A 26,972-nucleotide genomic window follows, 5' to 3' on the forward strand; every position below is an offset into this window, starting at 1 on the left:
AATACCCGGGAAAACGAATAAACTATCAAAATATACATGTTACCAGCGTCGTGCATACGCAGAACGAGACCTTACCTTACCCCTCATCTCAGTCTTTTTCGATTCAATTCAAAAGACAGAAAGTTTCATTAATGTTTTCAGTAAGGAGTGCTCAGATATATTTATATGACCATGTGTCCAGCAAATCACCCAATTTCTGTAGAATGTCATCATTTTATGTATATTAGTTCACTTATTGGCCGTATAGCACTACCACAAAATTCCTCGGTATGTTTAGTGACCACTACGCTGCTCCACGACGAGTGATAAAAGTTGTCACTAGGCCGCCACACATTCCAATAGAAACGAAAGATGAGTGGAAAGAAAACAAAAGTGTGTACACGGTCATGACCGTTTGTTATTTATCTAAAATCGTATGAACTATGAAGTCATTAGCGATTACTTTAGGTTATACGTTACACATGTATCATTGTGGTATTTGCTTACATGGGCTCTAGTGCTCCAAGGCATTTGTTTTTCAGTATCAAACACTAGTGTTTTAATTGGTTTAGGTACGACTCGGAGAGTAAGCAAGAATGATTTTTGGTACCGTTGAAGGGCATGTAGCACCTATAGTTTAAGGTGGACTTCGAACTATCAGTTACCGTGCTACGCGGACCTCAAGGCTGCGTTAATACATTAAAGTTCATAAATGTATGGCTCCCCGTACGCTATGGGAAACCGCAAGGCTATGACGTTACATACACATACTTATATATATTTCAATGCAAATTATTGACATCATTGACATATATATAAATAAATTAGTATTTTTTGATATAATTTATTTAACTACTAAATATAAATTTTTTATATCTAAAATTGTACAAATTTTTTAATATTTTATATACAATAGCATTATGTTAAAAAAATTAATTAACATATATAATTGCATGATTAACATATGTACATATAGGTACATATAATAAAGTTTCTTTAGAAATTATTTAACTAACTTTCATTTAGGTAGTCAGTATGTATTTTATAAAGAATAAATGAAGAATTCTTACTTATGAGAATGTCATGAACTTTGAAGTGAAAGGCTTAATATTGTTCATACCTGTTTGTACTATATCGTACTACATATATATTTACTGCATTGAATTAAAAAAGTATATCTATGCATATATATGTAGATTTATAATACATAAAATTTATATTTCACATAATTTTGCTGTATTCAATTGTACTATGTTACTTATATTTGTATTGAATAAAAATAAGCATGAAAGGAAAACAAATAAAATGCATCATTAAATTAGTTATATTTATTTATTTGAAAAAATGTGATTATAAGTATATAAAATTTATTGCGCATTTTAGCATATGTATGTATATAGTTTTATAAAAATTGGAATAAGATACTGGATTACAAGATGGTTTCATACGATTTTATGGTTTTTCAACTCTATTTGTTTAAGAAATTTCTACTTATAAATATGCATTTCACTTTGAGTGTTCTATAATTAAAATTGTTAAGAACAAATTCTTATTTTACGTATTTTTTAATGATTGTTCATAATTGTTAAAATGTATTTTAGATAAGTATATTACAATAAGGTTTGTGAATAATTTTTTGAGCAATTATGTAAACAATATCTAAATGATTTTTATACAAAATTAGTAAATATTAAATTTTATGAATTTTTAGTGTATATGAAATTATGAACATATTAAACTAAATAAGCTTGTTCTTTTAATACATAAGAGCCATAAATGGTTAGTTTCCATCATCATAAAAATAAAAATATGTTTAATCAGTAGCACTTTCCTTTGATACACTGAAAGGTTCTGCTACTACTTCTGCACCACAATCAGCAATTACAACATCTTTTGTTGGTCTATCTCGAGTATCAGTGTTTACATTTTCAATTTTTCTTACTACGTCCTATAAAATTATTTTCATAATAGATAGTTAATAAGTTATTTATCCAACAGATTATGTAAAGAAAATGACATACCATTCCCTTAATTATTTTGCCAAATACAACATGTCTACCATCAAGCCAAGGAGTTTGTTTCACAGTAATAAAGAACTGTGATCCATTGGTATCTTTTCCAGCATTTGCCATAGACAACCATCCAGCACCATAATGTTTCAATTTGAAGTTTTCATCTTCAAAACGAGCTCCATAAATACTGCGACCTAATAAAAGAAATTTATTAAAATTAAATGTAATTATTAATAATTGTCCAATATTTTAAATACTATAAAAACATTGAGCTATGTGTCATTTTATTTAATAAAATTTAAAGGATTTATTAAATCTTAATTTTATACTAAATAAAATGTAATACATCAATTTTCAAACTAGTAATAAATAATATGATGATATCAAACCTCCAGTTCCATCTCCTTTGGTAAAATCTCCTCCTTGAATCATAAATTCACGAATGACTCTATGAAATTTACTACCCTTATATCCTTCTCCTTGAGGTTTTTTTGCTAATTCAATGAAGTTCTGGACAGTCTTTGGAACTGTTTTTCCAAACAGCCCAATTTCAATTCTTCCTTCATATTTACCATCAATATTAATATCAAACCATACCTATGTATAAATATGTATGTATAGTTATAGATTTAATTATTTTCTTAAAATTTCATAGACTTGTAAAAATCATTGTTTATATATATATATATAGCACATACTTATATAGAAACACTTCATAAACAAAAACAAATAAAGAATTTAAAATTATGTATCCTAATTACGAAATAAATTAAAAAAATTTTCTAACATATGAATGTAAAAAATAAATCAAGATATATATAAATCGAAGGTATACTTTTTAATTCGAAAATAAGAAAAGCGACTATTTTTCAACAGTGAGTCATATTTAGTTTATTTAATTTTATTTTTATCTACTTTGTTCGAAAACAAATTCTTTGTTAACAAGTTTGATGTTTTATATTAGTACATTTCATTTATTTACCTTATCTGTAACTTTTGGGCCTTTTTTATCATCAGCGTTACTACTTGAACAAAAGGTCGCTAACACGACTCCCACTAATAAAAGCGATTTCATTATTAATAAAAAGAATTTTAAAATTGAATGGGAATTAACAGGATAAAGACTTCTTAGCAACTATACACTTTGTCAGAGTGGTACATATACAATATACAGTCGAACGTGGATTCCATGCGCATGCGCATATGTTAGAAATGTGGGATCATTCGATTGGTTCCATTCACCTTGCATGTAACATAAATTACAATTGAGAATTGGGAAATATATTATTAGTTGATAAAAAGATTGAAAAAGATTGATATGATATGATATAATATGATTTTAGTATTCATTTTAGGAACTGTTATCAATATTTGTGCAATAATTATAGAATATCTTATATAAAAGTACATGTTCGTTCAATGTAGTTGAAAATAAAAATTATTTACCAATAAGATTTTAAAACTTACAATCTACAATCTATAGATATCTCAATCTAAAGATATATAGGAGATTGAAAGTTTTACGCATTGATATGATACAAAATGATTTTTGGTATTACAAACATATTTTATGCAACACTTCGCTATTTCATTCTGTTGCTTATATATGTACACATAGTATATACATATGTATGTATAGTATCTAAACACAAAAGGAAGAGAGAGAGAGAGAGAGAGAGAGAGAGAGGGGGGGGGACTGATTTTATGATTTAGCAGTTATATAAATTTATTTCTGTTTTGATAAAATTGCAGGGAATTTTAGATTGTTAAACACAGGGTAATAGCATTATATGATTTTGATAATCAGTTTTACTACCAATCAAAATTAGGGATTAATTTCATTTTCGGTTATTACATATGTATCAGAATTAATTATAAAGCGAAAAAACATTTACTTGATAAATTTATTCTAGTTGAATTAAGCAATTAAATCACGTTTGTTTCTTCTAATAAGCACAAAGATACATACACATACATATTTACGTAATCACTGGCTTAAGAAAGTCGATAAAAGTTCGATTATCGATTAAATACTTTCGATATTCTAGTAGTGCTCATTTCAAGTAATCAGTGAAGTTAATCAGTATCGCGTGTTCTGCAAACAAACACAAGTTGAATATTATTTTTTAGCATTTCTAATGATTATTGAAACCTTTGAAAATAACAAGGTACGTATCTTTTTAAATAAGAAGTCAGTTTAAAGTCGTATCACGTTATCGCATAACAAGAAGTAATAATGTTAATGTTATTATTTCTGCTTAAAATTCTTTCATTTCATCGAATGAGTGTGCATTTTTCGATTGTTTATATTGTTTATTTCTTACATGCGTTTAACATTTCTTATAATTTATAACGTTCTTATTTCTAGTGAATATGACATATTTGGTATTGCGAATTAAGAATTAATGAACATTTTATTGAGATTGAAATTTATTTCTATATCTATAATAGAATGAATTTTTAATTTCTTAATATTGCTATAGTGATTTACTGTTTCAAATACAATCTTTTAAAAACTCATTAATTTTTTATGTCTATAACAAGTGAATAATTTGTTGGACTTTGTGGATTTTGAAGATGGAAGATAAATCTATTCAACCAGGGACGAGTCAAGCTGATTTCATTAAAGAAGGATTAAACTTTGATATAAACCCAAATGAACCAATGACAAAAGCAGCTTTAAATGAACATCCACCTGAAGAGTGGATAGATATCTTAGGAAATGGACAGCTTAGAAAGAAAGTTATAAAAAGTGGGAAAAATGGAACACGACCAAATAGATCTGATATTTGTACCTTAAAAATTACTGGTAAATTAAAAGATGGTACGACAGTTGAAGAATATGAAGACCTCGAAATTCAATTAGGTGATGTTGAAGTGATTCAGGTATTGAGTGATATCTTTATTTTTTAAATCTCTGTTTTATAAATGTATCTTTTAAATTGTATTTCAGATATAATGTTATATTGATTATTTTGCTATAATACTACTTATAATTTATTAGATTATGAGTAACATAATTATTATTAACTTTCCAATGAAAAAAATTTTATTTAATATAGTAGTATCAATAATATTTGTTATTATATTGTTCAATTGTAGGGATTAGATTTAGCAATTGCATTAATGGATGTAAATGAAGTTGCTGAAATTGAGATTGATCCAAGGTTTGCTTATGGTTCTCTAGGAAAAGAACCAAATATTCCACCAAATGCCACTATTTTATATACAGTTGAATTGAAGTCCAGTGTATTAGAAGAAGAAACAGAAACACTCAATGTCAATCAGCGAAAAGAAATTGGGTAATTATCTTTTATATGACTGTTGATATTTGGTATTATAATTGATTGGATATCTTTACTTCTTTTAAAGCAATAAAAAACGGGAACGGGGCAATTGGTGGTTTACTCGTAATGAACCAACACTTGCGATTCAGTGTTATCGGAGAGCATTAGAATTTTTGTTACCAACAGAAAGTCGTACATCTTACCAAAATGAAGTGGAAGATACTACTACTGATGCAGAATTACAGGCTTTACTGGAGGATCGTATGAAAGTATATAATAACCTAGCAGCTGCACAAATGAAAACACAGGCTTATGATGCAGCATTGAAAAGCGTAGAAAGTGTTCTAAGTTGCCAACCTCAAAACGTGAAAGCACTCTTTAGGAAAGGTAATATTGTACACGTACCATTTTATATATACACATAATAATAAATTTTGTATATTAAGCATATTACATTTTTTTTAGGAAAAATTTTGCATTATAAAGGAGAACATGCATTAGCATATCAAACATTGCTTCAAGCAGCAAAATTGGAGCCAGAAACAAAGGCTATTCAGTCGGAATTAGCCATTTTAAAAGAGAAGAATGCTAAGGACGCTCAGCATGAAAAAAATCTGTATCGTAAAATGTTAGGAGCGCATAAAAATGACAATAATTCTCAAAAAAATACAAAAGAACAAAAAAGTAAAAATTCATCAAAGCTTACATGGAGTTTAATTGGTGGAGCAACTGCAGCAATTTTAAGCGTATTTTTATATAGATTTGTTTCGTGAAAAAAATTTAGGAAAAAATTTAAATGAAACACATCGTCTAAACTAAATAAGTATAAGTATATATAATTAAGTATCATAGACTTCAAACTAAAAGATATAAGTATAAAAACAAGTAAAAATTTGATAATTTTAATAATATACGAACAAATCAAAAGAAAAGGTCATACTATTAATAAAATTTTATTTAAACTTTGTTCAAATCTCGTATTATATATTATGTCTGTAAATTTTGCAACAAAAATTAGCATACAAAAATATAGTCAATCTTTTCAACTGGATATTTACAATATACGGGGTGCTAAAAAAAAGTTAATGACTATATGTATGTGAGTAATTGTATACATATTCTAAATGTGTAGACTTCGTTAACATATATATCAACATGAACTTTTTGCATTTACGAACGTAATTAATAAGAGGAAGATTCTCATAATCTTATTCATATTAATTATTTATTTATCTTGATATCAATAATTAAGTAAAACATACTATAGCATTCTTTTTCTTATTATTATTTTATAGGAATTTTTAAAATGATGTACAATGATGGTGTGTTAAAAAGAATATAAATAACGTGAGAAATAGATATATTCAAGATATATAAATTCAAACATTTATGTGAGAAAGTGTATATGAGTTAAATGAATATGTACAATATATTTTACACTTGTGTTTTATATTAATAACAATTTAATTGCATTAATATTTTTAGGCATATTCAAATATCACTTAAATACGTATTTATGATATATTTTTATTATTTCAATTTTTTCTATTATTATTTAGATTTCATATATACTATCTTATATTAATATAGTAAATTAGGTATGGATAACTGTTGTCCATATAAAAGAATCTTCACTATGAACAATGGTTCTATATGCCATTTGGTGTACCCAATAATTAAAATGACGTGAAATGGAGCAATAATCAAGTATGTATGGAAATGTCACAAAATTTGTTAATACTTTCTACTTTTAGAAACTTGCTGTTGCAATAAAAAACTCAGATATACAAAATATAACAAAACATTATTGAATGGCACTAATTAAGTAAAGTAGCACTAATAAAATTGAGAAAAATAAATATATCTAAAGTTATACTTTGAGAAATAATGATTTATACTTATAAAAAACTGATTTGGCATGTCACAAAATGTTTTTAGGATGAGCTCATGTGAGTTGATCTGAAATTAATCAAATTTGATAAGAGTATATGAGACTGTGCATACCCTGTTTTATAATTTTCCCATCATGATAAATAGCATGAGTTATCCATGTCTCTAATAAATAATAAAAACAAACATTAGTTATATTCATTAAAATGTATATTTTTAAGCAAAAAGAATAAAATATTCATGGCATTTATATATTATATTATATACATTAATAAAAACAACTATAAATAAAAGATCTAGAAAGATTACAATTTTATTTATACTTATTACTTACTATACTTATTAAATGCATGATAAATTTTGATAAAATCTAAGTATTACAAAATATATCACATTTTTGTTGATCACTTATTAAACATCTTAATTATGCTTAAAATAATTTTAGGCAATTTTACATACTTTTAATACATATTTATAATCCATGTTAATAAAATTTTGTATCTATAAATTCAAGTAATGATAGAGATATAGAAAAAATTCTTTAGCTTATAAGCTAGATATTTTATATTAATACATATTATGTAATATGATTAAAAATTTAAAAACGATGGAAACGATTGATTCAAATAATTTTCTATTGGTAAAGTATCTAGTTTGTTAATATTCGAATCCACAAAAAATGATGTTCCTTCAACAGTTCCTAACGATAATTCAGAATAATTTATATGATCATACAAATTTTGATCTGTATTTGAAATTCCATGCTGAAGTTCTAAATCTTGATAATTTGTTAGATTCAATATTTCATTACAATTTATTTCAAATTGATCTACAAGATCATTCATTATTAATGTTTTTGGAGTAGTAACTTCTACAGTCACAATTTGTTCTGCGTTAATATCTACTAATGAAAGAACCTGAGGGGCAAAATCTGTATTCGATAATACATTTGTAAGTTCTAATGGCAATGCTGAATTTTCACATAAGTCATTAGAATTAAGCAATGTTTGTGCTTCCAAATATGAATCAGAATATTTGTTATTAATATCCATGTTTTGAAAAGTAACAGGTTTGTCATCTGACGATAAGATTTTATTAGATCCTGCTTTCATTTTTAATTTTTTAGGTTTAAGTTTTTTTGGTTTCTCTGGTACTGGAACAAGATGACCATCTTCTGTTTTCATAAGTTTTACAATCTGTTGAATTTTTATTATATTTTAATTGTGCATCTTTGTTAAATTATATAAATGACTAAAAAGCAAAATATAAATATAGAGTTAAATTCACCTTCTTTTTCTTCTCAAGTGTTATTCTATGACAAGTTTCCATATGACGAGAAAGATGATGGGATCTCTTGAAAGCAGTACTGCATTGCATACAAGCAAATGGCCGATATTGTTGATGAGATAATTTATGTCTTTTTAATAAACTATTTCGTTTAAATGCTTTACCACATTCCTCACATATAAATTGTCTTTCCTTATTGTGTATATAGAGAACATGATCATTAAGAATACTAACACTAGTAAAAGTTTTACCACATTGTTCACATACAACATTTCTTTGTTCTACATGTAATTGTCTATGTCTATCCAAGTCTGATTTTCTTGCACACTGAAATGTACAACCATATATATTGCATGTAAATCTTTTTTCTTCTTTATGTATACGTCTAACATGTTGATCGAGAGCTCTTTGTGAAATTAATTTCTTAGAACAAATTAGGCATGTAAAAATGTCTCTTTGGAATATTTCCCTGTTTACTTTATTAAGATGTAATGTAGAATCTAAATGACGAGAATAATCATCCTTTTTTAAAAAAGTATGCCTGCAGTCAGTACAAAAGTAAATACCTATAAAATAGTCAGTTTTTATAAATTATGAATATATATTTTCCTATTCTATTTTTAAAAACTTACCATTATTTGATATTTTATTATGATTCAATTTTGAACAATGCACCATTTTATAATGTTCATGCACCTTCTTTTTGGAGGCAAAAGTGACATCACATTTTGGACATTTATGATTATCATGATTTTGGATATGAGCTATATATGTCTGTTCAATACTAAATGTTTGTAAACATCTTTTACATTTAAATTGTTTTCGTGTGCAATGATTTTCTTTGTGTTCCTTATCATCTTCTTCTGCTTTCAACATTTCTCCACAATCTGAACAAACTTTACCATTTTCATAGTTGTGTTTTGCACGATGACGATTTAATAAAATACGTTTAGGAAAACTACGGGAACATACATCACAAGAATGTGGGTATTTTGTTACTCTTTCACCATGTGAACGAAATAAGTGTATATCAAGGTGTTTACGTCTGGCAAATTTTGCACTGCAGTGAGAACAATTATTTTTTTGATGACCTTCCAGATGCCGATCTAAATGTCTTTTGTATCTAAATGTCATTGAACATTGACTACATGTTTTAACTTGTTTATTTAACATAACTAGATTATTGATTTTAATTTTACTCTGATTATTTGATGTTATAAATTTAGTTTCAGGATCATTATTTTCATCATTCAAATTTTCAGTCTTAACTTCTAAATTATACGATTTATCTTTAACTTGAGTAAAAATATTTTTCTCAAGTACAAAAGCCTTTTTTACTTTAATAGGGATATTGTTACTTTTTACATCTTCTGTACCAATTGCATTATTCATTTTTATTAATTTAATACTATTAGTACTCTTTTCATCTAAATGAGTTATAGATTCTGCAGATTCATTTTTCATTTTTAAATGATTTTGCTCTATGCATTTAAATCTCAATTCATTTTGAGAATTTGGTATATTTTGTAAAAAAATGTTTTCAATTTTTATAAAATCAAATTCAATATTATTTTTATAATCATTATTTTTGTTTTTCAATTGTGACTCAATGTTTGAATTACATATTGGTGTAGAAGATAAATGTATTCCTGAATCTTTAGTTAAAATTTTATTTACACAGTCTTGTAAATAATCAACGACATTAACTTCATTAATTTCTGAAGGCGATTTTTGTACTACCTGTAGTATTGAATTATCCTAATAAAAAAAAATGTTTAATCTATTATATTTATATTCATTATTAATTATTCCTTCCTTAATAAAATTATTTAATAAATTTACTGATTACAAATTATATTTCTATTTTCTAATAAAATATTGTTTGCTTAAGAAATTTTACCTGATCTTCAACTGAATGTTGTGATAATATTTTTGATTGTTGGTATTTGATATCTGACATTGTTCAAATTACTTTAAACAATAATAATGAGCCCCGCATATGATATTTCGTATATTTGACAACTATAGGATAATTTTTAAGCCAAAACTAAAATTAATTAAACATTCCATGATGTTTATAACATAATTGCACTTAAATATAACCTAAAAAAAATTATAAATGAAAAAAATAATTTTAGTTTAAATACATCTATTTACCTTATTGTATAACTTATAATTACATATAAATACATTTTTTGTTTATAGTATTTTAATATGCACTGTGTTTTTTAAATTGACAATCATGGTCCATCGGACATAACGATTTTTATTGTACTATTATTCTGATTGATCTTTAAATACAAATCTGTTAATTGTGGTATTTTTTAGAACACAATCGTTATACCTTTAAGAATTAAATGAGATATACGTGTATTAAAAATATATACATACTTATTTGTATATGTATAAGCGTTATTATATTTCGTATACATATGTATTATATTTTAATTCAAAGCTACGAATAATTAGCATTTATATCTAATCTAGGGAAGATAATACTATAGAAATAAATTGAAATAAAATTTTAAATTTCTAAATTTCTAAAATTCGAAATTTTTACATATTTTTTATTTATAGTATAAAGATGTAATAAAAATATGTATAATTTATAAATATACATACGTATATAATTATATATAAATTTATTGTATTATTATTAGATATTAAAGCATATTTAATTTAAAAAATATATTGCATTGTTGTTTAATTATTATAATTAGAAACATAGAAATACTTGAAATAATATATTAAAAAATTTACTACAATTTTTAATTCAGAAAAAAATTATAAATTAAAGTTTACTCAAAGATTAATTTTCGTTACTATTATTAAAACAAATAATAAATTTTTCCAAGAATAAATATGCTTCAATTGACATTTTCAAAAGCAGAAAGAACTTTTTATGCTCAAAAAGCTTATTTAAAACATTAACCAATATAAAAGCAATTTAATAATTTGGTTATTTTTATATCTTTTTATTATTAAATGTTTTGATTTAATTATTTAAGATAAAGTACATATTTATAATCATTTTATCATAATATATATTATATTTCCCGCTAAATACATTTCACCTAATTAGTTTTAAGTCCTAGGAGATTTTAACTTGTGGCGGCATCTTTCAGCAAAATAATAATGTCAATATGAAAAGTTGTTGTTAGAAAGATTTATTTAAAATAAATTAGTAATTATTTTTTATTAAAGACTGTTTTAACATTATACATACACAGATAGTCAAAAATTTTTATTTTTAAAATATTATTCGAGAATAAGAATATCTTTTAATCTTTTGCTACAATTTTAACCTTTATAAATGTCAAATGTGGAGATGTAAAGATTATTTAATCTAAATCACTAAGTGTAAACATTTTGTGTATAGGATTTTACGATATAATATAAATATTACTGTGCTATAAATAAAAATGGGTGAAATATCTGAAGCACAGAATAAAGATATTGGTCCTGGAGTTATAACTGAACAAGAACGTGAACTGGCTCAAAATGCACTATCCGAGTTTCAAAAAGGAGCATATGCTAACTGTCTGTCGTATTTAAACAAATTAGAAACCTTAAGACCCAAAGACTTGAAAGTAATGCATAATAAAGTTGTGGTAGAATGTTACAAAAATGATTTAAAGAAAACAGAATTATTAAGAAAAAGTTTGAATGCAATATGTGGGCAAACGTCTACAATTGATTCCACTGAAACCATAGATGATATTGAGAAATGTGTTATGAGATACAATCAAGCAGTTTTATTATATCACACAAAACAATATAATGCTGCAATTCAAATTATGAATAGATTATTTGCTTTCATAGAACCTATGGGTAAGTAATAAGATAACAAATTTCATGATAGCTTTTAAATTAATAATATCAAATTCTATAAATGTGCACTGTTTTTTTTTTAGAGGAATCATTGGCACATAAAGTGTGCCTTCTTTTAATAGAATTACATATAGTAACGGAACAACCAGATGCAGCGTTATCTCTAATTAATTACATAGAAAGTCAACTTATATCCACAGATAATTCTAAAATTTCATCTGTTGACAAAGAAGGTATAATAAAATCCATAAAAGAACAGAAGGAACCAAAAAGAGAAGTTGATATAGTTACAGATGCATTCAAACTAAAATTATTAAAATGTAAAGCTAGAATATACCTTATGATGCATCAATTGAAATTATGTAAAAGGGAATGGAAGACATTAGTTTCTCTGGGTACACCTGTAGTAAGATATATTTTTAAAAATTACATTATTGTATTGTGTTTTATTTTGTATTTAATTTCTTTTACTTTCAGAATATATCAACTGTATTTTTAAAAGCTAATCTTGAGTATTTAAGAGGCAATTACAAGAAAGCTATTAAATTATTGAATTCTGTAACATCAGAGAATTTAGATTTTAAGTATGATGATTGTATTACTATATTACACAATGGAAAAAATTTTTTTTGTAGTTATAATACATTTACTGTTTTAATGTTTTTGGTTTTCAGGACTTGTGGAGAATCTTCTGCTGTGTTATATTACAATAATATGGCATGTTTACATCTTGCTATGGGTAAACCAAATTTAGCAAGTTTCTACTTACGAAAGGCTTTACATGAAAATAAATGTGCTCTAGAAAGCGTACAAGTAAAAGATAGTGGTAATTATAATTACAATTTTTACTCTATAGTCTTTTTATGTAAAAATATTGGAAATAATAATTTTAGAAAGTTGTTTTTATATAGATCCTTTATCTTCACGACCACTGTGTACACTTGGTGGAAATAAACATTATGAATTAATGTATAGTCTTGGTGTATCACTTTTACATGCAGGACATGCATCGCTTGCTTTCGATTGTTTTATGGAAGCTGCACAAAAGCTTCAAAATAATCCTAAATTATGGCTGAGAATTGCTGAGTGTTGTATTTATTGTCATAAACCGGTAAATATATATATTATATGTTAGATTGTTAGATCATCGTTTCTTTTGCTATTATACTATTTTTATTTATTATTTTTTCAGACAAATGAAGTTGATTTTAATATTCCAAAACGAAGAAAAGATCTAGTACAAAAAGTTGTTGGTACTGGAATTTATAGAAAGATTATTTTAGCTTCTTCTCTTTCCAAAGATATAAAGTATCATCCTGAAGGTTTTCCTTCCGCTATACCACAATTAACATTAGAATTCGCTTCTCTGTGTTTAAAGAATGCGTTATTTTTATTACCAAATAACAATGAACTTAATGTACCAATTACACCAATTGCTGCTCCACAAACAGTACCTTTATCATTAACAGCCGGTCATAATTTAGGTATTTAAATAATCTATGTATTTAAAAATGTAAATATTCATAGGTTTGATTGTTATATATATTAGTATTAAAAATATTTTAGGCGCTCAACATTCAACGTTAATATCTCAAACTACTACCGTTGAAGCGTTAAATTTAAAAATTAGCGTTCTGGCTGCAAGTGCTTATGTATGCTTATGTCTTGGTGATTATGTTATTGCACTTGAACATGCTAAAGCATTACTAAATACTAATAAATTACCTGGTGCATATAGAATGTTAGGAAATCTTTACGCAGCAGAAAGTTTGATATTTATGGACAAAATTAGTGAAGCCATTGAATATCTGAAACCGGAAAATATTCAAGATTTAAGTACTTCTGTACTTATTCCTGAAACTCAAGATAAAGATAAAGAAAAATCAGATGAGGTTATTTCAAAACCAATAAAAAGTGAGAATTTATTTAAATCATTTAATTCTTTTGTGAAATTATTAGTTATTATCATAATTTTATGTATAAACTGTTACTACATGAAATAATTATTAATTTTATAGTGTGGTATCCGACGACAGTTCCTACGGGTATTGCTGTACTTCGTTATAACTTAGCCGTAGCTTACGCAATCCGTGGTGAACTCGATAAGTCTGGAGAAACTTTAAAACAGGTAATTAAAAAACTTATGCCATTTATGTGTGTAGATTTCTTACAAATTTATGTATGAATTACGTTAATAATATATACCTATTAATCGATTCTAATAAATGTTTTAGGTTTGGATGTCAAAGGGCCCAGACTGTGATGTTCCTATACATGTAATAATGCTAGCTTTATATATAGAATTGCAATTAGGTAATAATAATATTTTTGGTCATAAATAATATCACGCAAAATATAATTAACGATTTTTTTATGCAATAGGTCATGCGGATATTTCAAGATCAATAATAAAACAACATTGTCCACAGTATCGTTGACGGTAAATTTTATATTTATGTAAAGTTTTCTTTCTATAGCTGTAAATAAATGTATACCTTAGAAAAATCACGAATTTCTCAAGTACGTCGTAAATAATTAATAAAATTTGTAAAATTTTTGTACCCTTTATATGTAAAATATGAATTAGCTTTATTTCCATAAGTATAATGAACAGTTTGTGTGGTAAAGAAACGATAGGATGTTTGTAAAATAAAATTTACTGTATTGAAAACAGTAATGTGTACATATATTAGAATACTTTAAAAATATTTTCTTAATACAAAAAAGTATATAATTTATCCCCTTTTTAAATATCAATTATTTTATGTAATTAATATTTATATAATTTACAAATTCATCGTTTCATAATATTTTTCTAAAATTATTCTGTAATAAAGTTTATATTTTAAACTTATTTAGAATCATTTTTATAGTAGAAATAATAAATATAATAAAGGTATACACTAGATAACATTCAAATATACAATGAAGAATAAAGATAACCCCTCGACATAGTTGTCAGAACAGATTTGTCTACGAACTCCAGTATTATCGCCATAAACATGAGAAGTGAATTGCCGGTAATGATTTCGCCAATTGTTATTGGAAGTTTACTGGATGGTATTGGGGGCCTCTGGCCTGTAATATGGTCATGGCCGTCTAGGCGAATCACCCCAGGGCCTTATACTGGACCTTACTCTGTCTGACTCACATAGTTCCAGTGGTTCTCCGCTGTTTGTTATTCCACGTGATTTATCTCTTTTTTTCCTATTGAATATACGTAATAAACATAAAAATAATCTTGCAAGTGAATAATACGAATTTAAACATGAATTTTTGATACTTAATGATAATTTCATATCGCGTTATAAAATCATATTGTAAATAATAAATATGTCAAATAAGTAATTTTAAGCTAAATAAGTATTTATTATTTACAATATGATTTCATCATTATAATATGTTCATATTAATATCTTCATAACAATTTTTGTAGTAATTGATTATCAAAGTAATTGTAAAGATATGAATGTATATATGATCACGATAAAAGATATACATACACGACCTCAATCAAAGAAACTCCAACATGAGTAATCACAGTTAAACAATGAAAGAAGAATAAACAATTCAATCGCATCGCATTGAAGAACAATCACACTAAAGGTTTATCTGGAAATTTCAATGCTTCTCCGATTGAAGAAGGACAGCGGAAGGTCCTTAGTCGCAGGTGCGATATACATATTACGCGACTTCCTTTCGTAAATCGGTTTAAAGTAACATTGAGCTGATATTTTTCTCATTCCGTTTATACGATTACTTATTGTTATTAAGACTCGTTCATTTGTAAAAATATAATAGAAAATTATATTGTATAAAAATGAGCCAACAAACTTTTAAGAAATAAAATTAGCAAAAATTATCAAAATTGATAGTTCTAACTTTCAAACAAAGAGTATAATTATATATTTTTGCGAAATATCGTGAAACATAGGTAGGAAATAATAAGGTTTTGATTAAAAAAGAAAAGACTAAGAATCGATTGAACTAGCAAACGATTCGGTGGTTGGTTATTCTTCACGTTACACAAGCAAGATACCATTTTAATCGGTATGCACAGTCTGGAAATCTGAACTGATCACGCGTGTCCATGGAGTCGAAGCGGACTTGATAAATTTAAAATAAAATTGATCCAACCATTTGGCGCGCTGCCCTGACCCAGTTCGAGTTCTGCTCCCGTCTCCAGTGAACAGAACAAGACGACGAACACCAAGAATCGCCTCAGGGAATCGCCGCCCTCTGCGCCGGGAAATCGTCGCGAACATTGGAGAACTGTAGGGTACCCTGCCGACTTCTGCGGTTTTTCAGATTTTTCTATCTCCGTTAATACTTGTTACGAGTAAATACAAGTAAATAAAAGTAAACAATACAAGTAAATCCTCTAACCGTGCAATGACAATATTTCTAAAGATCGCTTAGTTTTTGCTTAGTACTTTAATTAACGTAATAAACATTTTTTTAATTGTAAAAAAATCATCATGTCCTTAATTAGTGGTAAAGCAAAGTTCTTAAAATTATAATCATAAATCATATTAATAGGTATATAATTATTTTGCATCTATCTGTACTATTCTGCGAGCTAATACCTAAGTTTACAAGTTAACAAAAGTTAACGTTCTTTATTTAGACAAATAACGATGGTTTAACAGATGATCGTCCCTTTTTGACTAAGAACGTGTAAAAATAAGTTGATGACACAGATTGATTAAGATTCGTTTACTTTGTATCTTAATTTAGATCTCAAGTTACGAAATGAACGACTCGCTTGCTATGACGTTTAACTGCACGAAACGTTGGTGAAAAATAGATCTACCAAATTAATAATATAACGATTCAATATTTTTAGCATTAATTCTGTAATTATTTAGATACTTGATTGCGTAACTTATGAATTACCGTAATAAGATGTATACTGAGAATAAGAAAGTTGTATCAGTTATCGGGATTATTTTAATCAACGTGATTTCTTAGTAGTAATGAATAACAGCAAGCGCATTGATAAAAGGAAAATGGGGATCACGTGAATAAGGCTATCTATACTGAAATTTTCATGAACATTCTTATAATACCTTAAAGGCTAAGAACGACGAAGACGCACGATATCCTATTACATTTTTTGCTTGACTTGATCTTTAAAATATATCTTTTATATATCGCAGGCTGGTAAAGAAAGATAGCACGTAAAAGCAAGCCGAGGTATTGAGTAATCGGTCAATAAAAATGAGGTGTTTCTAAGAAGATAGCAAATTCTAGGTATTATCTTGATATTTACCAAACTTATACTTCTTAAATGTACAATTATTTTATTGCTTTAAGCATTCTAATTTGTTTGTAATTCAAATAGTCAAGTATCTTGGACAGAACTAATGGTAGAATATTGGATGTTTGAAGAAGGTATAAAATCTAATAGAAACTTGGTTTAATTTTTTATCTGGCTTCCACCTCTATCTTTTCATCTTTCATTGGATTTTATTTATTCGATTACATTGTATGTATACCATATACGTCGAACGATACGTCTAGTTCGCGAAGCAATTTATTGTCTCTTTTATTGTCTAATTTTATTTAACTAAACGTTTATTCAAAATTTCACAAAATGCCTCAATTCTTTTTAAACATATTATTAAATACTAATATATTAATTCTTATTAACACATGTTACTTCTTTTACGTATCTTGTCTTATTACGTAATCAACATATAAATCATTCGTTAGACATATTGTCTGTTATACTAACTATAATAAATGATGAACGTGTCGAAAGTATGATATTTTGTATATTTTATGAACAACATGACAAAAAGTGGTTACATAGGTCGTCGAAATCAGTATGTCGTCCGAATAATGATTAATAATTCTTAGGACAATGAGTGACACATTTTCATGAAATGCGAGATCTTGGCACAGTCCCGTTTCTTTCAAGAACTGAAATTGAGAGTTTGCGAGCAAGAACGGACCTTGCTGAATTGTTCAAAATTTTTAAATTACCGAGATCAGCAAGGACATATGTAAGAGAGAAAAGATCGTTCTCGTATCTAAGATCCTTCCTCCAGGCTTCAGTAGGTCGGCGATTATAAATGTTCGCGTCCTGGTTTCTCTCGAAACAACAAAATAATTACAGACAATTAATCTGCAACGCGACATTCGCTGACAATTGTAAAAGGAACGTTGTCATGGTAATCGAAAAATTCATTAGATAATGATGGGCAAAATTCTTGTTCTCGTTCTATATTCTGTATTCGTTATTTATTTGTTAAATAATTATTTTATAAACGATATATTTTAGAATTAAACATTACTTTCAAGATTTTGTTATTTTAATGACGTTCGATGGTCGAAGAGGACGACAATACGCGGAATTGGAAAAAATAAAAAGTTCGTAGCTAATAAATTCGCAATTTTCGACACGATCGATAGACGATCGATATTTTTGAAACGTTCAAGAGGATAGGAAAACTACGTTTAATGGAAAAACCAAACAGAGACTGCCTTATTTATTTTGAAGTTGGTATTCCATATCAAATATGCACGTAAAATTTCTTTACTATTTTTAAATTGCTCTCCTATGACAAAAAGATAAAAATATGATTTATACATATATTATGTTCTTTCCTTATAGTCAATTGTGTAATTAATATTGAATAATAGGTAACTGAGATTTTAGCAATTTTATTTTGTATATAGCTCCTATTTGTTGTTTTCGTTTACATTTTGAAGCGTGCCGATACATATAATCCTGTAACGTGGTTGTATCGTACCAACAATGATAATTTATTTTTAGAGCAACAAGTAATGATATTGTTACGTGAAGTTATTTCATATAATAATATATGACATAATACTTTAAGGCTATTATTATTCATGCCATTCGTTCCCTATAGTGGCCTTAGGCGATAGAACGTTTGACGAATATCCCTGGGCGAATATTTCCAGGTACGATTGATCGAAACAGCCAGGAAATATCGTTTTACTTTCATCTATCATTATGTAGAATGAGTAATAATCAAGTTTCAGAGATTAATTATCAATTTCAATGCAGGAAGTATGTAAAATTACATCTATTAATTTTATGATCATTTTTAGATCGATACAAAATGTACTTATTTTAATGTATCATATCCTAATGATGTAAAAATGTTTATATATACGTGATTGAACATTTATAAATATCAAAACATAAATAATAATTGTATTTGTACAACGAAAGAACCAGCGTATGCTTGTAGAGGGAAATCTGACGATGAATAAGAACATTGTACCATTTTCACTATAATATGCATATCTCGTCGTTAAAAATATTGTTCCCGCCGGGTCTCTGCATTCTACTTATGTTACTAGTCTTTTAAAAGGTTCTCTTTTGAAATATCCCCTCAGGGTTGAATACACGAAGCATGCATGGGATACTAAATACATCTGCTCATACGGTGAATTTGGATGAGATTGATCGTAGAATTCCAATGTTCTAATTGGGTAATTAGGAATTGTTGTACAATTTATTAAGTTTGAAAATAATATCTCGGAGTTTCATTAATAATACGATGGAAAAGTTGCATGTAATTTTGATAGAAGATCATAGAGAACTTACAGAGGCCAGTTCTAAATCAAGACTTAGGAACGATTATTAGATTACTTAATTTTACATAAAACTTATACGCAATAGCAAACAAGATGAATGTTAGTTGAAAATCTAATAAAGAATATTATCATCGCTAATAGAATGTGACAAACGGTTGTACAACACGTAATTATACTTGTCTTATAATCTCACAAAAGATAGTGAACGTGTAATCATTATCGTTTATATGTATATGAGCTAACCAACAACGGTCTGAAAGAACGAGCGCTGCTCGAACAATCTACACTCTGAAAGGTTCGGACCGACAACTTACGCAATATACGAAGCCATACCTAAGAGGGTTATATAGTGTAGCTCTAAATACTTTTACGTAAATCTTAATTCAATTTCTTTTTTCGCGATGGTATTCACATCCTCGGCCCATTCCTTTTGCTTCTTGAAAAAACGAACGTTAGATTAAAAGAATTTGTTTTAAGAATTACTTGCTTTATATTTTATCGTAATTGCATAATTATTATGTTGTTACAGAAATTTATCATAGCAATTATGATTCTAGATTATAATATAATTATGAGCCATAGTAGGTATAAAAGAAAATTTACACGATTGCTGCGATTACATATGTATGTATTCATAACTGACTCAAAGAACTATTAATTAGATTCCGATGATTCATCGACATCAATTTGACTATTATTATAGATACGTATAAATTATCATGAAATAAATTTATTTTTGTATTTTTTCACTGTTATAAATGTTAACCTTGACACATATAATTTTGGATAGACAATAAATGTCTTAATAATACGGTGAATCCTACTACGATAAATTATTGATATGGTAATATTTCCTGTGTAATTATCCCTTAAATACATTTTTCATAATTTTAAAATCAATCGTTTTACACCTCTGGTCTTGTTAAACATCGACACAAGGACCATTAACAAACTCATATTTGTGTAAAATAAATTTACCACAGAATTAAATACATTGGAAGATTTCCTCAAATGTTAGTCGTCAAATACTAAATATTAAATTATCGTACTAAATTATCCTTAAGTTGTCATTTAAAATAGAGAACTAAGCTAATAAAATGAAATGATTTCCTTACGAGTGTTAAAGTTTGCGCGTGTCCGATACATTCTATTTTACAATATTTAGAGGCATGCTTTCGTTCAAATTGAATTTTTTTATTAATATCGGTAAAAATGCGAATTCGCATAGAAATCCGCAGCTTAGATATGATACGCTAATAAATTTAATCGAGTTTTTTCTGTGCGTAGGTATTAATCTTAGGCGAGATTAAGAAGTTTTATATACGACAGGTGGTATACTGAAATAGACAAAGAGGCGGTAAGACGAAGATATAGAATGAACCCTTTCGATTCGACAACGATAACCTACGTATATCTTTGTCCTTCCTCGCCACAGGTATAGCCATACATGGTACCAGCCGCACTTGACCTATATCTTATTATGCTGGCAGCGTCCGGATGCAATGCGAAGCGTTTGTGAATAAGCCCGCCGGGTCTCTTCGAGGTTACCGAGGTTCACCACCACCATAAAGAAGTCCTTCCTTCCTGTAGCAGTCGTCTCGACATCCCGGCTTCCGCGACAGACGCAGACAAGGTCCAAGTAGTCGAGGAGTTCGCGTCGCTCTTCTAGTTTTACGTTTTTTTCCAAACGCAGTCCACTGAACGTAACGATTTTGAATGGAAATCTTTCTTACTCATCGGTGTCAATATTTACTTTTACGTGTAAAATATTGGAACTGTGCTTCTTACGGTAAGTAATTAACAGTAACACTGTTAATTTAACGTATTTGGTTGCTAATAATTTGACCGACTAATTGGATCCGTTCGTTTACCATTTCTCTAACCAGATTCTCTTACTATCAAACTCTTAATTTGCTTTTATGGTAAAATGTAATTGTTTCGATGCTTTGAAGCAGCGCGAGATTTTAGGTCAATTTTCAACGATATCTTTAACTTGGAAATTTCGTCTTGCTATCTATCGTACTTTTACAGAAACGCGTTAGAAACAAGATTGGAAACAATGTTTAACGTAACTCTTACATGTTATATTACACGCCTAAAGTATTACAGGCCTTGAATAAAGGATAATAATTTTTTATACGTTGTTCGCTTCTCCTCTATGCAGAACGTTACAACCTTGAATGAAAAGTCGTAACTGACTTTTTCTCGAGCAAAAAGTCCTGACTGAATATAAAAGTATTTACATTTCGTAAATGATTCGATTAAAATAAACATGTATATAAAAGAACAGGCAAACTCGCTCATCAACCCTTTTGGTGTCTATATTTTTATTTTTCCAAGGTTTCGCCAAGTAATTTCTATCTTCCCGGAGCCTCACTCTTGACCGGTATTTAGGAAGGTCACGACCTCAGGGTAGGTTTGTCGCGAGACAAATATTCACGCATGCGCGACCTGTGGGCGAAAGTATTTAAAGAGGTGGACGCGCCTTCGGGAAGGCCACTCTTCCCCGAACTGTCACGAATCGCGCAAGTCCCCCACTTTCCTCCCCTTCCGAGGCGAACGAGCACGCGTTCCCAACGAGAGCGGGAAAATCGGCTCTTTTAGTCTATTTTCTCCCCCTTTTTGTAATCGTCCCTTTAACGCTATCATAGTCTCTCCCCTCCTTTAGAATCGTTTGTCCTCCACACTTTCCCTCTCCAAGAATCGTCAGTGTGCCATCGATTCGTTTAATAGACCCGCTGGTCTGTCTTCGCAGGTTCAATTTGGTATCGGCGAACGTGACAGGAAGGAAGAGATCATCGCCATTGGCCAGACGAATTTTTCTCCGAGGCAAACACCAACGTCTCGAGTTTCGAGTCATGAAAATATAATTCCTTCGGAAGCAAATTGATCGTGAACATATTCGATTCTTCGATCTGACTTGGTCGTCTTCGTTTCAATTATCTTCGAGTGTGATCGATCATAAGAAACGAGCTATCAACGAAATTCAACCAATTTCTATTTCTAATATGAAACGCGTGATATTCGTTTGACTGCTGAAAGGATCGGTTATCGAAATACGAGATATCGAGAGACTGAAGATATTCTCCGAAGGACAGGTGGTAATTCAGTTTCTCTAATGGATTAACTCGACAAATATACAGTATATATAATCAACTGGACTCTTGGATATCCAGGGATTCATCGTCGAGGGTCGAAACGCAAACATGGAAGAGGCGGATGTTCAGCAAGAGTCGAGGGATCAAGTGGGCAACTTGATGTTTTCTCCACCACCGATGAAAAAATCCGACACGAGGGAAAGCATCTCCTCTGTAGACAGCGACGTGAGCCTTTCATTCGATCGAAGAGGCTCCAAAGGAGAAGAGGCCGACTTATCAGACAGTGGAAGTTCTGACAATGAGAAAAAAGTGAACGACGCGATGGAGCAACAGAAGAATTGCGATCCAGATTCGGGAGCAGATTCTTTGGAAGAAAATGTCGTTAGAGATCCAAAGGATCAGAAACAGCCAACATCGATCGAAGTAAGTACAACCACTCAAGATGACTTTGTTCCACCAAGCGACGAATTGGCCGAGAAGATATGCGCGCAAGTGGAATTTTACTTCTCGGACGAAAATATCGTGAAGGATGCTTTTCTCCTAAAACACGTGAAAAGGAACAAGGAAGGATACGTATCTCTGAAGCTTATCTCGAGTTTCAAACGAGTAAAACATCTAAGCAGAGATTGGCGGGTCGTTGGAGCTGCTTTGGCAAAATCAAAGAAACTTCAAGTGAATCCACAGGGTACCAAGCTACGAAGAGTCGATCCTTTGCCACCTTTCGATCAAACCACTCCATCGAGGACGATATTAGCCGCGAGACTCCCGGTAGAGAAGTTGTCGGTCGAATCTGTGGCTGAAATCTTCAGGCCGTGTGGAGAGATCGCTCTCATTAGAGTACTTCGACCTGGGCATCCAGCACCAGCTGAGGTAACATCTTTTTTTATCTTTCGCGCTCGTAATTGTTGGTACGTTGATTTAAAGAGTGGGAAAGAAGGAAATATGATTGAAATAGAAACTTGTAAAATTCGTTTCTTTGAAAAGACAATCTTTGATAATCGTAATTAATAGGAGCAATCGCTTAATCTAACAATTATCAGGTGCGACAAGCAATCGCCAAAAGGCCAGAATTGGCATCGAGCGAGGAGTGCGCCATGGTCGAGTTCACGGATTCAGCGTCCGCTCGTACCGCCTTACAAATGACCTTGGGTGATGCCAAGGTGTTTGAGCTGCAACAATCCAGCGACAAGAAGAGGAAACAACAACCAGCAAAGAAAAGTGCCCTGACAAGATTGACCAAAGAGGAAGCTTACAACTCCTCGAGTTGCGCCAGCGGATCCGAGACAGAAGATGGAAGAGCCAGACATAAGAAACCCATTCATGGTTACCCAATGTATCACGCTTATCCGGGCCATCCGTTCCAAGGTTTGGAAATTACTTATTTGCTATGCTGTTTCTTGCGATGTAGAAGTTTTCGAGGCTCTCGTAATTTGAATTCTTATATCTAATACACATCACTCTTACTTTAGTATAGATTATTTGTTTCGTATATTTTTCACCTTATTCGATATTTTAAAGAGAGGAAGATAACTTTATAGATATACCATTTTTGTTTTTAAATCATTACACACAATTACGAAGGAAAAATATTAATCGTATCCAAATTTATTAATAAGAAACTGATTACGAACAGTTACTTAGTTTTAAGCACAGAAAATGATTCATCAAATTCCTGCATCAGCTATCTGCATCATTAGCAAAATGTTTCAGTGCATTCCTTCAAATTTCTTCCATATAAAAAATATATTATTTGAAGTATCGTGTTAACTGTATACAATGCAATAATTCATTCATTACTTTTCGCTTATTAACAGAAGTCAATGTAAAATAAATCAAACCCTTATTATTAAATTCCTGAGCTAAGTAACTTGAATCCTACATATCTTAACAGGTAAGAGTTAAGTAAAAGTAAAATATTTTAATATTTGATGAACGAATTTACAATCCTGCTGTTCTATCGCTTATCAATTATTATTTGAAATTGTCTATATTTTGCATAATTTTTCTAATATCATATATATTCGGTCATCAAACAGTTTCACTGCTTAAGGGTTAAAAAAGATTATTCTCTTCCTTTGTATCTTTCAAAACTCACCCTATAACGCTATTGTTGCAGGACCCCCATCACCGGATGCATGGTTGTCTCGTCGGTTGTCCGCTTGTTCTGTCTCTGGTTCAGAGAACGGTTTCATTCTGCGTCGCCTATCTTCCTGTTCCGGTTCAGGCTCCGGTTCCGAAACCGGAAGTTTCGGCAGACGTTACTCCGCTTGCTCTTCCGGTTCTGAGACCGGTTACTGTCACCCAGTTTTCCCGCCGAGTTACTATTATCAAGAGAATCGGCGTTTCTCTTGTTGTTCGAGTTCCGGCTCCGAGTGCAGTGGTGTTTGTTATCATTCTAGTCGCCGCGGGTCCGCGGATTACGGGCCATTTTTGAGAAGATTGTCCGCCTGCAGCCGAGATTCAGCCTTTGACGCAGGTTCCAGGAGGCTGTCTCTATGTTCTTCCGGTTCTGAACAGGGTAGCTATTGTCGGCCCAGAAGCAACAGTGGTATCGCGTTGACTCATCTTCCAGAGAACGTGACGAGAATGCCGTCTGGACCAGATGGAACGCGTGGATTTGGCCGACCACCCAAAATGAACGCCATGCCGCCGCCAATGGAACCCACCTGTTAGACGTCAATTATTCTCGAGAATTTCTATCGTAGATAGACCGTTACATATATTCGTTGTTTCTTGCTTCTTTTTTGAATGACCAACTCTGTGTTTTCCAATAGATTAAACAAGAGATATATTTACATACACGTATATGTTTTTTAACGACTTTTATACAAGAGATCTCTGGAGTACAATCAGTCGTTTACTTGAAATTAAGTAAAGTAATTGATGATGTACAAATACGTTGGTTGATGTACAAGTGTATTTACCATGGTTTAATGTATTTTGTTAGTTGTATATATATTGCTGGATGACGTTATTTGCATTTATAGACGGATTGCATATTTTTCATATATGTATTGTTTTTGATATAGCATTAGAGAGTTTTAACAAAAATTGTCATTTAAAGCGATCTACATCTTATATATGTATGAAAGATTTAATGCCCTCTTTGAAATTTATAATTCCATTCCATCTTACGAAATGATTTCGAACTCTTATAAAGGCTGCCTATAACCGCCGAAAATGAGTATATTTAAAGATATTTATGTGAACTCTATTTGTCTGGATTACATATTATATTATTGATAAGAGTTTTGTGCCTAGAAAATATGTAAATAATAGTATTACAACAATAGTGTTATTTGTGATAAGCGTCGATTTTACTGTAAGGGTACGTGAAAGTTGTATGAAGCCTTACATAAAAATGTTCGATCTGAGGTTCTGTGATATTGACGAATAATGTACAGACTTCGAAACTGCGAGTAAGTAGAATATACCTGTGCTAGACAGACGCGTTCTTATACTGTTCGTGATACTCAATCAGCAATGCATCTGAATCTGATTATTTAAGAGTATTATAAGAATATTCATGATAAATGTTAACTGTGTAAACATTCTAGAACAAATATATTGGTACAACAATTTTTCAGTTGTACCAGTTTTGTATCAGATTTCGATCACTCTATATCGTACTCATATTGAATCTATAAATAAATTAATAATTATTTTATTTGTTCTTAATTTTAGACATTCTTATATATTTAAAAAAAGATTTAAAACATTATTTTTCTGAATATTAGTTTGGAACCGAATTTTGGTAAGTATCGTGCATATAACATACATGTATATGTATATACAATATCATACAAATACAAATTAGTAACAGAATAATTAAAACCTTCTACAATAAAACGATCTTTCTATATAATTATTCTTAATTTATGTTAGATTTTAAAAAATTAAATAAGTGAACTATTTTCAAATATATATATATACAAGTATACGCATATTGTATATTTTAATTTATATTGTTTTAAATCATATATTTTCGAATAATTTGATTTGTTATGTGCAAA

At 29.4% G+C, this 26,972-nt stretch overlaps 5 protein-coding genes across 6 annotated transcripts; 3 read left to right on the top strand and 2 right to left on the bottom strand.

Annotated features, from left to right (window-relative positions):
* Positions 1-1,292: 1,292 nt before the first annotated feature.
* Ppib (peptidylprolyl isomerase B (cyclophilin B)) lies at positions 1,293-3,135 on the bottom strand. The gene is made up of 4 exons (XM_072019894.1): positions 2,974-3,135; positions 2,381-2,588; positions 2,001-2,185; positions 1,293-1,927 (listed from the first exon to the last, which is right to left on the bottom strand). The coding sequence occupies exons 1-4, from the start codon at positions 3,064-3,066 to the stop codon at positions 1,793-1,795; spliced, it is 621 nt and encodes a 206-aa protein (XP_071875995.1). The 5' UTR covers positions 3,067-3,135; the 3' UTR covers positions 1,293-1,792.
* Positions 3,136-4,006: 871 nt separating this feature from the next.
* Positions 4,007-6,545, top strand: LOC139995923 (peptidyl-prolyl cis-trans isomerase FKBP8). Its single transcript, XM_072019870.1, has 5 exons — positions 4,007-4,159; positions 4,569-4,877; positions 5,094-5,293; positions 5,364-5,665; positions 5,744-6,545. The coding sequence occupies exons 1-5, from the start codon at positions 4,130-4,132 to the stop codon at positions 6,049-6,051; spliced, it is 1,149 nt and encodes a 382-aa protein (XP_071875971.1). The 5' UTR covers positions 4,007-4,129; the 3' UTR covers positions 6,052-6,545.
* A 929-nt stretch (positions 6,546-7,474) lies between these two features.
* On the bottom strand, positions 7,475-10,790 carry LOC139995866 (uncharacterized). Its single transcript, XM_072019774.1, has 5 exons — positions 10,613-10,790; positions 10,356-10,502; positions 9,088-10,213; positions 8,456-9,021; positions 7,475-8,364 (listed from the first exon to the last, which is right to left on the bottom strand). Exons 2-5 carry the CDS (start codon positions 10,413-10,415, stop codon positions 7,759-7,761), a joined length of 2,358 nt encoding a protein of 785 aa, XP_071875875.1. The 5' UTR covers positions 10,416-10,502; positions 10,613-10,790; the 3' UTR covers positions 7,475-7,758.
* Positions 10,791-11,571: 781 nt separating this feature from the next.
* On the top strand, positions 11,572-14,791 carry Not10 (CCR4-NOT transcription complex subunit 10). Its single transcript, XM_072019788.1, has 10 exons — positions 11,572-12,286; positions 12,370-12,692; positions 12,764-12,870; positions 12,961-13,112; positions 13,198-13,397; positions 13,479-13,770; positions 13,853-14,200; positions 14,305-14,414; positions 14,521-14,599; positions 14,669-14,791. Exons 1-10 carry the CDS (start codon positions 11,878-11,880, stop codon positions 14,722-14,724), a joined length of 2,076 nt encoding a protein of 691 aa, XP_071875889.1. The 5' UTR covers positions 11,572-11,877; the 3' UTR covers positions 14,725-14,791.
* A 7,551-nt stretch (positions 14,792-22,342) lies between these two features.
* Positions 22,343-26,540, top strand: Achl (La ribonucleoprotein translational regulator Achilles). 2 transcript variants are annotated; one of them, XM_072019831.1, is made up of 4 exons: positions 22,343-22,959; positions 23,038-23,829; positions 24,000-24,324; positions 25,076-26,540. In XM_072019831.1, exons 2-4 carry the CDS (start codon positions 23,068-23,070, stop codon positions 25,630-25,632), a joined length of 1,644 nt encoding a protein of 547 aa, XP_071875932.1. In that variant the 5' UTR covers positions 22,343-22,959; positions 23,038-23,067; the 3' UTR covers positions 25,633-26,540. The 2 variants fall into 2 exon arrangements, with proteins under 2 accessions (XP_071875932.1, XP_071875942.1); XM_072019841.1 differs by having other exon boundaries at positions 22,343-23,829.
* Positions 26,541-26,972: the final 432 nt, after the last annotated feature.

Source organism: Bombus fervidus, chromosome 2, assembly GCF_041682495.2.
Source record: "Bombus fervidus isolate BK054 chromosome 2, iyBomFerv1, whole genome shotgun sequence".
Classification (NCBI taxonomy): domain Eukaryota; kingdom Metazoa; phylum Arthropoda; class Insecta; order Hymenoptera; family Apidae; genus Bombus; species Bombus fervidus.